Source organism: Falco rusticolus, chromosome 1 (genome assembly GCF_015220075.1).
Source record: "Falco rusticolus isolate bFalRus1 chromosome 1, bFalRus1.pri, whole genome shotgun sequence".
Lineage (NCBI taxonomy): Eukaryota > Metazoa > Chordata > Aves > Falconiformes > Falconidae > Falco > Falco rusticolus.
In genome coordinates this window covers 3,135,862-3,149,725 of record NC_051187.1, presented here as the reverse complement: position 1 = coordinate 3,149,725, position 13,864 = coordinate 3,135,862, and the positions used below count along the sequence as shown (strand labels likewise).

Here is a 13,864-nt window from a genome sequence, read left to right as displayed (position 1 = left end):
GTGCACACGCTTCTGCTTCAGCCTTTTCCGACCATGTCTGGAGGGGGGGCCCAGCTTCGTGCTGGCTTTCCCTACCAGCACCGAGCTGCCTGGTGGCCTCTGCTCGGTGGGACCAGGTGGTGGGAGCCCACACCAGCGGCACGAGGGCCTGCAGCACCTGATAGCACCCAGGGGTGCCAGCCGTGGGGCTGGCTGGGGCCGATAAGCCCATGTGCTGCCACGGGGGCATGTGCGGGAGGAAGATACGAGGCGGGAGGGTGTTCGGTGGCTGCTGCTTGGTACAGGGAGGCAAGCTGGGAGCTCGCACCGGAGCCCGGGGGCTGCAGTGGGAGAAGGGAGTGATTTCACGGCAGGCAGGGAGCCCTGCCGGCTGTGGGAAGGAGCTGGCTTTTCTGGGGGTTCAGCTTCAAGCAGAGCATGGGCTGTTGCTCCGCGCGTGTTTTCCAGCGTTGAGTTTCCCAGTGTGCATTTTGTAATATTTGGCCAGCTTGTCCCCCAGAACTGCTTTTGGAGGAGCAGTAGAGGTATGTCCCATCCTGCACCCCCAGGGATGCATCCCGTCCCGCAGGGAGGCTGGCTTCTTGTGCTGGGATGTGGAGGGCACCCTGCTTTACCCTCCTCTCCGTGCAAACTGAACCTGTTCTCACACCTGGTACGAGTTCCCCAGGGGAACGCGACGTGGGAATGTTAAGGTGTAGTAAAGCTGTGCCAGCTCCTGCCCACAGATGCTGCGTCCTGTGTAGAAGTGGTCCGTGTGTGGAGGTGTCCTCACATCACCACTGTGCTCCAGCTGCCGGGGCCAGCTCCAGTGGGACACACAGCTGCTGCCTGGCCACCGCCAGAAGCAGGGATGCAGACCTGCGAGGGGAAGGGCTTGGGTAGCTTTGGTCAAGTGCTGTGTCTCGGGCCAGGTAAAAAGCTCCAGCAGCACATTTGTCCAAGTGGCGGTGTCAGAATCAGACCTTGTCACGTATCTTCCTATCCTTCAGGTGATCTGTGCATCTGTCACTGTGTTACTTAGTCATTAATCTACAGTCAGTTTATACCCACTGCAGGAAACCTTCCCTACCATCACACATGGCCTGGAAGTGAAGCGGGGGGAACATGTTTGGGCTGCTGAGCTGGGGGTCCAGCACTATGAGCAGAGCTGACCTTGTTTGCTCAGTCGCTAGGGCAGGGGTTAGGAGGGCGCTCAGCAGGGGTTAGGTTGGTGCTCAGCAGTGGTTATGAGGGTGGTTGGCTTAGGCAGGAGCATCACCCTGTTACTGTGCCTGGGCAGCACTGGGTATGGAAAGTCACCCCTGGCAACGCTGGTGCTGGCTGCCCCGTGCCCCCCGTGCCTGCCTGCGGCCATCCTCGGTCCCCAGGTATAACTTCACAAATGCCCTTTGCTCTTCACTGATGATTTTGTCTTTGTTTCAACTTGCAACATCTAAAAAAAAAAAAAATACCAGCCACATTAACAGCAAAATGCAAACGCCTTGATGTGCTTGAAGTGCTTAAAATGCCTCATTTTGATAACTTCCCATAGCAGAAGTGCAAACTTGTGGAGATTAAAGCAAATTAGCAGAGCAGAGAGGCAGGACGGTGGGTACCGGTGTGGCTGGGGAGAGCAGGTAGCTGAAGTAGGAGCACAGGGTGATGCTCAGCACCCTGAAGGGTGATGCTCAGCACCCTGCTGTGCCATCACCCCACTCGGTCTTGCTCTGGCTCCTTGGAGCTGCTTTGGACCGTTCCTCTGCCAGGCTGACTGCAGCAAGCAGCCGGCAGCGGATAAAGTAGAAAAAGACGTTCACGACGTTAATGAAAGCTTTGACAAAAAGGAAGCGAGGGAAACTATTGTCTCCTTGGCCTTATTCTCATAATGTCTGTGTGTAATAAGTCTTTTGGTTATGCTTGCGGCTTCTGTGACAAAGCAGTGATTTAGGGGGCTGTCTTTACAGAGGCAGAGCGGCCCACATGGGCCAAAGTGCTGGTGAGTAATATTTTACCACAAATTGTTGTAACTGGAGCTTGACAACTGCAGTAGGAAGGAGGGTGGGGGATTGCATTTGATTTATTAGACGACTTACTGCAATTTGCAAGAGCGAGCTTTATGCTAGTGCAGCCACGGATTTGCAAATCCTGTGAGTCAAAGTCCCTGTGAGTGAAACTGGGGAGGGGAAAACTGCTGTGTTTTGCTGCCAGGACCCCCAGAGGTGGCCTGGGTCGGCGGGAGGCGTGCAGGCACCGTGGCTGCTCACCAGCTCCTTGAACTGCCAGCATCTCCGGGTGCCCAGGAGCCTTTCCCATGCACGGCCGGTGCAGTATGCCAGTGGTGACCAGGGGTTCTGCCTTTTGGTGTGGACATCGAGTGTCCATAATTCCTCTGGCCAGCAGCACTTTCCCTCTCAGCCTTCAGATGAAGCCGGAAGTTAAAGGGATGTTTTCCTAAATCCAACCTGTGAAGCATCTTTAAGATGAGCTTGAACGAGGGAGGAAGGCTGCTTGCTTGGGCTTGCATCACTGTGAAAATTCAGGTCATGTTTACTACGGGCAGCTGGAAAATGATGATCTCAGATGCTAACGAGTAACATCTGAGGGGAAGCCTTAAAACATTGCACTGTTGTGTAAGCACCTACTTTACTTTTTTCCAAAACCAGTTTAGCTATTTTTAAAGATCCATTTGTCCCCTTAAGTACCTGACGTCGGCTTATCTAAAATAAGTGAAAGAGAACAAGAGGTTGCCCTTCCTTTCAATTCCAAATGGAAAAATGGGTTTGTCGGTTTGGGGTTTTGTTTTTAAAGACCCCGAAACAACAAACAAACCCACTGTACAGCTTCCTTTCTGCTTCAGAAAGGATAGCTACCTACAGTCTGAGGGCTTTTTGTCCTTCTGCAAGCCGACCTTGTGCAATTTCCTTTATTTACATTTGGCTGGCACCGGGCTCGTTGACTCTAAGAGCTTACACAACCGCTTTGAGAGGAATACCGAGGCTTGGAGAAGTAAGTTCTGCCCCGTGTTGTCCTCTTTTTTACTGGTACAAAGTAGATCTACAGTGCTATTGAATAAAAGTAAGTATTCTTATCCAATTTTGTACTGGCCTTAGTGCCTTTGTACCAGGAGAACGGAGGAGGTCATGGGTAATTAATTTAAACCGGGTGGGAAGGATTGCTAGGAATAGTTGCTGTGCAGGGAGACAGCCGATAGTGTTGTTTGACGTGCTTTTGTTTGTCAGCTGTGTGCAGCCTTTGTAATGCTTTTTCTGGGGGGCAGGGGAGGTGTTTTTGGGGAAGTTGTTGCCAATAATGTTTGTTCCCCGCCGTCATTGAGCCAGAGTCCCGTCTGGAGACAGATTAGTTTCCCAGGACTTTGGTATTTGCCTTAAGCCTGCTCCACTTGCATGCATGGTCACCTGTCCTAGGACTTCTGCAACAAGAAGGAAACCAAACTGTGCCTGATCCACATCAGTGGTGTGATGGTTCCTTCCACAGGCGGTTCCTTTGCACCTCTAATACACGTGCTGATATTTGGAATTAAGCAGCGTTACTCCTTGGAGGGTTTGGTGATGCCAGGAGTTACGGGCTATGCAGGGAAGGGTGCACCTCAGCTGGTGTAAAAAGAAATAAGGTTTGAGGGGGAAGAGAATTGCCCTTTACTGCGACTGTCTTGCTATTTGGTAGGTTGATTTTGGATACATAAGCTGCCTAGCCTGGCACAGAGAAAGTATTCTGCAAGTCAAAGAGATAAAATAATTACATGATTGCGTGCTTCTTTAAGACTTGAGGGCAATGTTCCTAAGTGCCACCAATTCAGTTACCACTCAGAGGAAGAAAAGGCTCCTAATCAGGCCTCCCCAGTAAGGGTTTATAAGAGTACCCTTGAGGTCAGCACTAATCCACAGCTTCCAAAGCAGAGGATTGCCCAACTCCAGGGTGAACACACTACTCCGGGCTGGGGAAGTGGCATGTGACAGCCATACTGGATGCTTTCCCTGCGGGGAGGGGTAGCAGTGGCCAGACCCAGCAAGAACCCCGTGGGGTGATGGGTGAGCCAGCCTCCTAGGGATGGAGAAGAGGGAGAAGAGGAAAGTTTCTTCATTTTCTTTATTTCAAAAAAAAAAAAAAAAAAAGAAAAAAAAAGAAAAAAAAAGAAAAAGTTTATTGCAAAACTCAGTGTTTTAGAGTATTTCCAGAGTCCACTAGGTCTGTTACAAACAAATCAGTAAATCCTGCTTTGAACGCATTAAAGCCTGCTTCTGGGTCTTCTGCGCCCGCACACACACATACTCACTCGCTCCCCTGCTCGTGCCGCTACACAGACAGCAACAGAAACGTACTGTGAGGTCAGTGACAAACATTATTTGATCTGTATTGGAAATTTTTGTAAAAAAAAAAAATTAAATTACAGTAGAACCTCGTGAATCTGCAGAACAGGGAGCTTCCACACACACGCAAAACCTGGAGGCCTTATCCCACTTCCAAGCAGAGTTGTAATAGCAAAGTGCTGTAGTGAGGTCTCATATCACAAAGACTTCAATAATCTTACAATTATAGTCTACAGAACATTTACCAAAATGCTTGAAGTATCATAAATTAACAATAAATAAAAACTACATCTTAATGCAACATTGTTATTTGTTCATTTACTCACTGATTCACAAAACTCTAGTTCTCTGTAAGGGGTCTTCCAGTCCTGGGTGCAATGCAGCGAGGTTCTGCTGGCCATGATAAAGTGCTGAGGCAGAAGAAGGACACGAGACCACAGGTCTCGGGCAGTGAGGATGAATAGCTCTAGCCACTTGGTTGCAAGAGTGCCTGTCTTTTTTTTTTTTTTTTTTTTTGACACCTAAGACAGAAAAAACACATCAAGCACCTTCCCAAGAGGTTGATTTTTTTGTTGGTGGTGGTGGTTTTCTTTTCTCAGATTGTCCCACATTTCTATGGCTGGCAAAATACAGACAGGTCAGCATAGCAGTTAATGCATGATGCCACTTCCACTTAAATACACAGAAATGTTTGGGGGTTTTCCCCCTCAAACCAAAACAGACTTGTTTTATTTGTCCCCCTGAGTTGCCTAGAGGCGTTAAGATGCATATAGGTGGGGTAAGCAAGCTTGCATCACTGGGAGGAGGAATCTCTCCCATTAAGACTAAATGAACAGCTAATACATTGTCTTTTGTCATTCCCTTCACGCCTTCCACGTGCACAAGCTCCAGTTCATGTCTCAATGAAGTCAGCAGGAAAAAAAAAAAAAACCAAAAAAACCCTCGTGCTGACTTTGGGGGAGCGGGGAGAGCCAGGGAAGGGGGTACGGCTCCGAGCAGCAGCCCCGTGCCCCCAGGGGTGGCAGGCTGCTGGGGCTGGGTGACGTGGGGCTTCCCATGATCATTCTGTGATGCGGCAGAGATTCCCAGGTGCACCTCTTAGCGAAGGTTTCAGGTACATTAAGACATACTGGGCCAAATCCTCCCTGCGGGGTTGGGCTGGTGGCAGCAGCAGAGCCAGGTCCGTTGACACCAGCTGAGGCCTTATGGAAGGAGATGCTCGAGCTGTAGTTTAGTATTTTTTTGTTCCTTTTTAAATAACAACTGGGTTACCTAAGACCTACCTATTAAAAACAGCTACACTATGCTGTAAGAGTAAGTTTCCCAACAATTTCACAAGCTAGCAATACAAGATAGGTATTGAAGAGATGGATGTCAAGACAGCTTTCCGCTATGCAAAAGATTATTTTTCCTCTCCAGTTTAAACTAACCTCCTTTAACAATCTGAGAATAAATTAATAAATACTAGTTAAATTAGAAACAGTACATCAGATCTGACTATCAATAGAAAAACAGTCCTAAGGATACCAGTTGGGAGAAGAAAAATGATCTTATGAAGTATGTGCAGTAATAACTGGCCATAAAGACATACAGAGCCTTATGACTTCCCAGCATTTGTGATGTTCAAGTTAATTAGAAACCATTGCTAATGTTCTTAAGTCAGCTATCTAGCCTAGCCTCCTCCTCAAATCTAAAACATGAGTCCATATTCTTCCAGAAGAAGAGTCAGTTGGCTACTGGCGGTGTACAAAAAGCTCGTCTCCAGTTTGTATCATCAGTTTCTTGCCTGCATGGTATTTGTGGTAGGGGATGGATGAGGACAGGCAGAGGCTGAGCTGCTTCTGCTGTTGCTATTCTCAGTTTGTGTGGATCGGTCAAACCTTTACTTATGCTTGTTATTGGGAAAGCAGGAGTGTGCATCACATCTTCATGCTAGACAGAAGTTACTCTTATGTGGCTATCCGTATTTTTCTATGGAGCTTTCCATTGTTGGTTAAAAAAGTTCTAATAATAAAAAAAGTTGTCGGTAGCAACTGTTCACATTTAAAATTTCACATTCCCTTTAGAATGTAGTTTTAAAACGTGGAGCAGAGCTGACATTTTCCCCAGTCTCGAGTAGATTAGATTGAGAAGGAACGGTTTTTTATGCCACGCCATCACAGCCTTTTCCTGAATTTTCTGCTTTTCCAATATCCATTTCAATAAAGTCATCTGGTGGATCTGGGGCGACCTCCACCACACTCTCCTGTGTGCACTGCTGCTGGCGGTGGCACAGCCCAGCCTTGCACGGTCTCACCAGGGACAGAAACACAGCACCCAGGACCATGCCAGCAGCACAGGAGTAGAAGGCTGAGCTGTAGTTCTGTGTCGTATCCACTAAGACACCTAAAGAAAACACACATACAGCAGTTAGCCACAGCTGACTCTCTTTCACCCATCCATTCATCCCTCCTATAGGATTTTTAATCCAGGTACCACTGCATCATTTGATTTGCAATCACAAGCTACTCAACAACAAGCCGATGCCAACTGAAAAAAGTAAAAACCTTGTCTCCAAGGGTACAGTGTTGTCCTCAGGCAAGTCAGAAGCCTCTGGGTACCACTAAGCCTGATGCATCTCAGGCATCTGTGTACCGCGATAGAGACTTCACCTTTCTGCAGCGAACAGCAGGAACACGCAGTGAGAGCGATTTGCTTCTGCCGTTCGCTAGAGCCTGAAGTGATGCCGGGTTTAGGTTTCTAACAGGATCAGGGCAGCACTGCAGTATTTTCCTTCTGAGGTTCCTCAGTGGAGACTGCCTCATCTGTGGGACTCTGCAGAGCTGCATTGCAGTAGTCTTCTGGCTCCAGGAGTCTAATACTAGTTGCACAGCTTTTAGGGTAGCACTACGGTTAGCACTGCCAGAACACTCTCTAGACAGAGACCAGCACCCATAGCTATCAAATATACCAAAAAAAAGTTAAGACTATAAAAGTTTGAGTTACCTGCAAGGGGTGGTCCAGCCAACCCAGCTAAGCTTTGAATGAAGACGTAGACTCCAGCCGCAGAAGACATCTTGGCGATGCCAACCACATCGTCTTCTGCCAGGAGGGGAATATGCGTGCCCGCCACCGTTCCCAGCATAAACCCAAAGAAGATGCTACATGTCATCAAGCCCCAGAAGTCAGAGGCAAAAGGGAAGGCAAACAACGCTACAGACAGCAGAACAACGCAGATGAGCTCGATGTAGATCTTGCGGATAGGCTTTTTGTTGAGGACCCAGCCAGCTGAAATTCTTCCAAAGACCTCTGCGATGGCCATGGCTGACAGTATGTACGCAGAGTGGTCCTTGCTGATGCCAAGGCTGAGGCTCAGGGGAATGATGTAGAGGGAGGGAGCGAAGAAGCCCAGGGTAGCGAACAGGCCAAAGAATGCATAACAGATAAAGCTATAGTCTCTCATCACAGAAAAGTCCAGTAGTTTGGTTTTTGGTTCTGGAGGGGTGCTGTTATTTTCAGCAAGTATCTGTACGTGTTCCTTTGGTTCTTCACTTTTCGGCTCTGCTTTGGTGTTTCCAGGCACATTGCTGGGTGAGGTAGTTATTTCTACTCCTGAGTCTATGGACTCTATTGAGGTGCGTGTTTGCTCATTTTCAAGCATGTACTTTGTCTCCGTGGGCTCTTCTGGAGGAGGCTGTGCTTTCACTTCTTCTTGCTCTTTGATGACAATGGGTCGCAGCAGTGATCCACAGATGACGATGCTTAGCTGTAGCACCCCGACAGAAAGCAGGCTGTACCTCCAGCCAATCTGCTCCTTCAAAGCAGTAATTGCTGAGGGAAGAGGGCAGAAGAAAGTGGAACTAAAAAAGCCCGTAGTTACACTGAGGAGCTCTTTCAATGTACAGCTAGTGAAGTAATGGGAGCTTCATCCCTAGAGGGTCCGAAGCACCTCAGCTCTCACAGAGGCTGAGCAGGGGTCCCTCCTGGTCCACCCAGGGATCTGACACCCACATTCCTCCCACCAGCTGCAGCAGACAAGAGCTAGAAGCTGCATGTAACACCTGGCTAGCAGAACCTAGCCTCTAGGTAGTCAGTTTTGAGGTCCCAGCAGGTTTGGGATGCGCAAGCACAAAGGTGGTGTTATTTTTAGTGAATGAGAGCAAACCCAACACTCTGGTTTCCTCTCTGAGCTGACCCCACCCTGAAACCAGCTACTAGAGCTGAGAGACTTCCTCTGCTCAAAGGTGCATGTCACTGCTTCATTGCAAGCCTTCACTTGCAATCAAAGCAGCTTTGCAACAGGTTTCAGGCACAAGCAGGCGCGCGCAGCAGCAGACCACCTGAGCTGCAGAGGTGACACAGTGACTGGCACACAGTGTCTGGGGACAGGTGCCCAGAAGGCTGGAGCAGTTTGGCAGCCTGCGCCGAGCACAAGCCCACTAACCTTTAGGAACAGTTATGTGTATTGCAAATGTTTTGAATAGCTGAAGTCTTAATTTTCAGCCTGCTAGATCTATGCAGGGAACCTGGCAGGCTGCATATTGGTCAGGCACGTCCTGCTCCAGCAGATCATGCTGGGGAGGGCTCAGGCATCCTTAGACCAGGTCTCTGGCATTACTTGTAACCCTGCCACAGGCACAGGAGCAACCACCTGTGGGCTTTAGCAGCTCATGGGAATGTCCAGGAGCACCAGTTCTGTACTGATGGCCTTTGGCTCCTATTTGCTTGGGGAAAAGGACTGGAGCAACGCTGTGCTTTAGGCATGCACGTATGAAGCCACAGCGTTTGGGCACTGTACCTGGTGCAAAGGAGAAGACAGCAAAACATTCCCCTGTAGATGCCACTGCTGTGACCAGTGAACGTCTTTTGTCAAAATACTGTGATAAAATGGTGACAGTCGGGAGGAAAGAGAGGCAGTATCCAAGGCCTGTGAATAAATGCCAAAAATTGCCATAACAACAAGTAAGGGAGGGGGAAACACCGATGCAAGAACACGTTAAGTCAGCTTTCCCAGTGGCGAGATTACAGTATCATTTCAGCCAACTCAGCAAGTCATCCTGGAAAAAAAAATCATTGGGGAAACCAGAATGTTATTTTTTTAAATTGGAGGGGGAAAAAAAAAAAACAAACACCAAAAAAACAAAACCAAACCAAGAGGCCCAACCTCCCAAACCTGCTAAATAATGCCTTCTGTTCCCAAACAGCCAGCAGGGTCCGCTTTGAGGACCTCATTTGCTTAAAGAATTTGAGCCTGTAGCAATTGCTCCCCTAAGCAAGGTAAGCTCCTGGCCATGGATGTGAGCAGGACACCCAGGCCAGACTGGGGAGGGGGAGAAGTATCAGAAAAAAAAAAAAAGAAAAGAGACAGAAGGAGAGGTTAGAGGATTTGACCCTGTGAACAGCTTTCATCTCCCCCACAACCCCCGTCAATCAGAAGCAATCAGTACAGCTGCACTAGCATGGTGGTCTGCAGGACCAAGTCCCAGGGTGGTCCCCAGGGTGAGACAGGGCAGAAAGCCAAGCCTTGAGCCCAGGCTGTCACCCGTACCAGGACAGAGAGGTCAGCTCAGAAGGGGCAGCAGCAATTCTCAAGCACTCCCCACACTATGGAGAGTAAAAAACAACCTGGCCAGAGCCACGCTTGCAGGAAGCCACAGGAGAGAGCAAAGTGTTCGGCTGGTAGGGGAATAGGACAACTCACCAGAGACGACACCGATGGTGACATACATGTCCACAACAGTGTGGGCAAAGGAGGCGGAGACCATGCCGGTGCTGATCAGCACCCCTCCGGCCATCACCACGAAGCGGTGACCAAAGCGATTGCTGAGGACAGTCGACAGAGGAGCTGGATGCGCAGGAGGGGAAGAAAGCCATGGTCAGCACCCAAATCTGCAACTTCACCAGCTATCATCTCCTTCAGAGGCTCTTCTTGTACCCCTGCCCAGGTCCCCGTGACATGCCACCTCCCTTCCCAGTTGGCCTCATAGCAGAGCATCCCCCCGGAGCCACTGTGGAGCACTGCACAGCTCATGGCACTTAGGATGCGCTAAAAAGTCATCAGAAGAGACCAAGACAGGTGCGGGGCAGCCTGGGATGAACCTGCAGCAATATCCACAAACACCAGTGCATTTCAGTGAGGCTCAAGTAATTTCTAATCCTTTTCAGCACCGTTACGTTTTAAAACTCTTGGTTTTGCCCCCAGTGGAGAGAGCTGAACGGCCAGGCCAGGCTCAGCGACATGGACCACATCCCTGTACCATGCAGAAGCACACGAGATGGGGCTCAAAGGGACTGCCAGGCTGACAGAGACATTTATTGTTATTTCAGGGACATGCAGCCTCTGGGCTTTATGGCTATCACTTATAGTGAAGCCATTAGAGACACCAAGAGTCACAAGTACCAGGTCCTCATATGCTGAGTCAGCAGTACAACTGCCCGCTGTGCTTGTGCTGAACCCTGCTGCTCTTACCTGTGAAGGTCTGTACAAACACACATATGGATATTATCCAGGATATCCTGCTGTTGGTTTCGTCAAAGCTTTCCATCAGATCATTGAAGAAGACGCCAAACGATTTTATGATGCCGTACGTTAGAGCTTCCACAAAGAAGAAAGCAAAAGCAATTGTCCAACCCCATCCTCCATCAGGCACTTTAGTATAAACATTTGGAGCCGTGCACGGCATTTTTACAGCTTTGACAGTCATTTTGATCTGGAAAAGAGGGGAGAAAGAGCCAGGCATCAGTTTAAGGTTAAATTTGCTGGAAGAGGCATGGCCTAGCAGCCAAAACACCCCTAAGGCACTTCTAGCTGGTCCCTGTGCTGCCCAGGGATTTAAATGCAGGAGCTGGGCTGAAGTTTCTGCCTTGGTCACCCCATGGGGCTCATTTCTCCTGGTGCCCTTTGAGCCCAGCACAGAAACTGTCTGCTCAGCACCCAGGCAAGCTGTTCCCATCAGCACAACCCAGCGCCTGGGAGCTGTCATCTGTATTTTGGTGCGTGGGGGTGGATGGATGCAGTTCGTGCAAGATCCACCACAGGACCCAGCGTGGGCTGGCAGAGCTGCAGGAGCTCCCCAGGAGCACCAGTTCTCCTCACCATGTCCTCCTGCCCAGCCTGGGGTGGCCAGTGACATCTTGGTGCCACCCACCTGCTGTGGGATCAGTCAACGGCACAACCCACCGTGGCACCCTGCTGTGTCCTGAACCCACTGGGCAGCCGCTGGCACTCGGGGTGACAGTGACTCCTCGGGAGCCTGCCCCTCCTCCCCCCCCCCCCAAAATAACTGCTGCAGGGCTACCAAGCCGGGCTGCCCACAGCGCTGTAGCCTCACAAGAGGCGGTAGGGACACCCCTGCTGCCACCAGCTGCCTTTGCTGTCCCCTGCAGCCCTCGGGGTCACAGCTGCGCCCAGGGCAGGAGGAGGCTGCGGCCCTAAGGGCTGCAGGGGAGCACCCTTAGGAGGGGAGCACCCTGTGTACCACTGGGGGGTCTCTCCAGCCCCGCTCTGTGCCACCTGGGGATGCACTGGGGCAGGTTTTGTCCCGCACGGGGCTCCTGGCCAAAGCCGAGCCCTGCCACACCTGCAAGGCAGGGCACCCCGCGAGGGGACGGCGAGGTGGCCGTGGCCGGTGGCCAGTGGCCGTGGGCTGCCTTGGCCCCACGCCCGTGGTGTCCCGGGCACAGCGTGAACCTGCGGCTCTTGCGGGCGGCGCGTTTCCTCCCCGTCCCCAGCAGCCACCAGGCATTTCCCTCCTCCATTTTATACTCCAGATCATCGGCGTGACTTTCTCGGCAGGGAAAGCCAAGGCGGCTCCGGCAGCGCTTCCCCATCCCACGGGGGAACTTCTCACGGAGGAGCAGGCGAGTGCGTGCGCGGTCCCGGTGACACCGGCACCCACCGGGACCCGCGAGCGGCTCCGCGGGAGCCAGGGGTGGGGGCTGCAGACACCCACCGGGGGCTCCCCAGAGCGGGGCAGGGGGCTCTGCACCCCGCCGGCCCTTCTGCAGTGCTGCGCGGTGGGTCCAGGCTGGTGGACGGCCCCGGGAGAGGGGGAGCTCTGCCGAGGGATGGAGCGAGGCGTGGGCTCCAGCATCCCCCGGCGCTGCCTGCGCCCCGCTCTGCGGCAGCCCGGGCCGGGGGCTGGGGCAGGACCACCGCCGGGTGCCCGGGAGTTCGGCCTCTGCCCAAACTTTGTGGGAAGTGCCTGGACCCCCCCCCCGCCCCGAGAAAGGCAACGGGGCTGCAATGCATTCCTGTGTCTCTGCACAAGGAGCGGGGGAGATTAGATTAGAAGGAAGCACGCTATTTAGAAGCAGAAAGAAAAAAAAAAACCACCACCACCAGCACCAACCCAAACCTTGGCGTACATGATACACGTTTAAAAATTAAAAGAGATTACGGTGGGAAAAATAATTAAAAATTAAAATGCCGGAGCTCAGGGGCCCGGCGTGCCCGCCCGCCCACCCCCCCTCGCCTGCATCACTTTCCGAACATTTCAGACCTGATTTCTGCATCGCCACCGCCGCACCGGCTCCTCGGCGTGCGCCGGGGCCGCCAGCTAAAAATAAAGGGATGCGGAAAAGGGGAGGGGGAGGAAAGCAAAAAGGCAGGGAAAATAAAAAGAAATAATAATAATTGGGGTGAAAAAAAAAAATCCGAACAAAGCCCACCCGCCCTGCCCTCCCCTCCCCCGGAGCCCCCGGGCGGGAGCCCACTCACCGGGCGGCGGGGTGCTGCGGCGGGGCTAGGGGCTGCCCATGGCCAGGGCGGGCGACCCTCGGCGGCGGGGCGGCGAGAGGAGGCGGCCCCGCTGCCCGCCGGCCTCCGGCCGCTGCTGCTCCCGCTGCCCGCGGCGGCGGCTGCTCTGCGCTCGCTCCCAGCCCTTATATACCGGCTGGAGCCGGTCTCCGCCGGCGGCTCCGCAGCGCCATGTGCGCGCCGGGCCCGGCTAGCCCCAGCGGCGGCGCCGGCACCGCGTGTGCGGCGGAGGGCGGCGCTGCGGGAGGGGGGCTCGGCTCTCCCGGCGCCCCCGGGCCGGCACCTGCCGGAGCGGGCTGGGCTCCCCCGCCGCGCCTCAGCCCCCCGCACCCCCCGCCGAGCCCGGGGGCTGGCGCGGCGCCGGGCGCAGCAGGTCTCCGCCGGATCGCCGGGCCGGGGCTGCGCTGCGGGGTGGGCGCTGCTGCACGGGGGGCGGCGGGGGGCACCAAGCTGTGGCGGTGCTGAGCTGGGGCGGGGGCACCAAGCTGTGGCGGTGCTGAGCTGGGGAGGGGGCACCAAGCTGTGGTGGTGCTTGTGGGGGGGAGTGCCCCACCTGCCCGTGCAGCCCTTGGGGGGCAGGCGGGAGTCCCATGGCAGGGGCTGTGCCGGGTGGGTGCCCCAGTTCTGAGTCCTTTGGTGCAGGATGGGCCCAATCCCCTTCTGGGGAGGGGGCACGATGGCGCCAGTGGGGTGCGGTGGCGCGCGTGGGGCCGCAATGGCATGAGCAGGCAGCCAGCACACTGTCCCGGCACGCTTCTGGCCCTTTGGGCAAGCTCGCCTTGGTCTGGCCAGCTCCTGCCCTCCTGGCCCTGCCGCAGCG

The 13,864-nt window shown here is 53.0% G+C and overlaps 2 protein-coding genes across 4 annotated transcripts in view; one reads left to right on the top strand and one right to left on the bottom strand.

Annotated features, from left to right (window-relative positions):
- The first annotated feature begins 2,821 nt into the window (after positions 1–2,821).
- The window catches only part of ARSG (arylsulfatase G), a 36,277-nt gene continuing 25,234 nt past the window's right edge, over positions 2,822–13,864 (top strand). The window contains 1 exon segment of the mRNA XM_037404934.1: positions 2,822–3,054. The gene's annotated coding sequence lies outside the window, so the exon portion shown is untranslated.
- On the bottom strand, positions 4,121–13,168 carry SLC16A6 (solute carrier family 16 member 6). 3 transcript variants are annotated; one of them, XM_037404846.1, is made up of 6 exons: positions 13,006–13,168; positions 10,756–10,996; positions 9,988–10,131; positions 9,085–9,213; positions 7,293–8,117; positions 4,121–6,692 (listed from the first exon to the last, which is right to left on the bottom strand). In XM_037404846.1, exons 2-6 carry the CDS (start codon positions 10,988–10,990, stop codon positions 6,451–6,453), a joined length of 1,575 nt encoding a protein of 524 aa, XP_037260743.1. In that variant the 5' UTR covers positions 10,991–10,996; positions 13,006–13,168; the 3' UTR covers positions 4,121–6,450. The 3 variants fall into 3 exon arrangements, with proteins under 3 accessions (XP_037260743.1, XP_037260750.1, XP_037260739.1); XM_037404853.1 differs by lacking the exon at positions 13,006–13,168 and adding an exon at positions 11,977–12,146; XM_037404842.1 differs by lacking the exon at positions 13,006–13,168 and having other exon boundaries at positions 10,756–12,146.

Excerpts from the sequence above, each read along its gene's own strand:
- SLC16A6 (XM_037404842.1), bottom strand. The coding sequence starts at position 11,419 with ATGTCACTGGCCACCCCAGGCTGGGCAGGAGGACATGGTGAGGAGAAC. Across the intron at positions 10,132-10,755 it reads GTTTGTACAGACCTTCACAG|CTCCTCTGTCGACTGTCCTC; the intron begins GTAAGAGCAGCA and ends CTGCGCATCCAG. Across the intron at positions 8,118-9,084 it reads TGTCTTCTCCTTTGCACCAG|CAATTACTGCTTTGAAGGAG; the intron begins GTACAGTGCCCA and ends CTCTTCCCTCAG.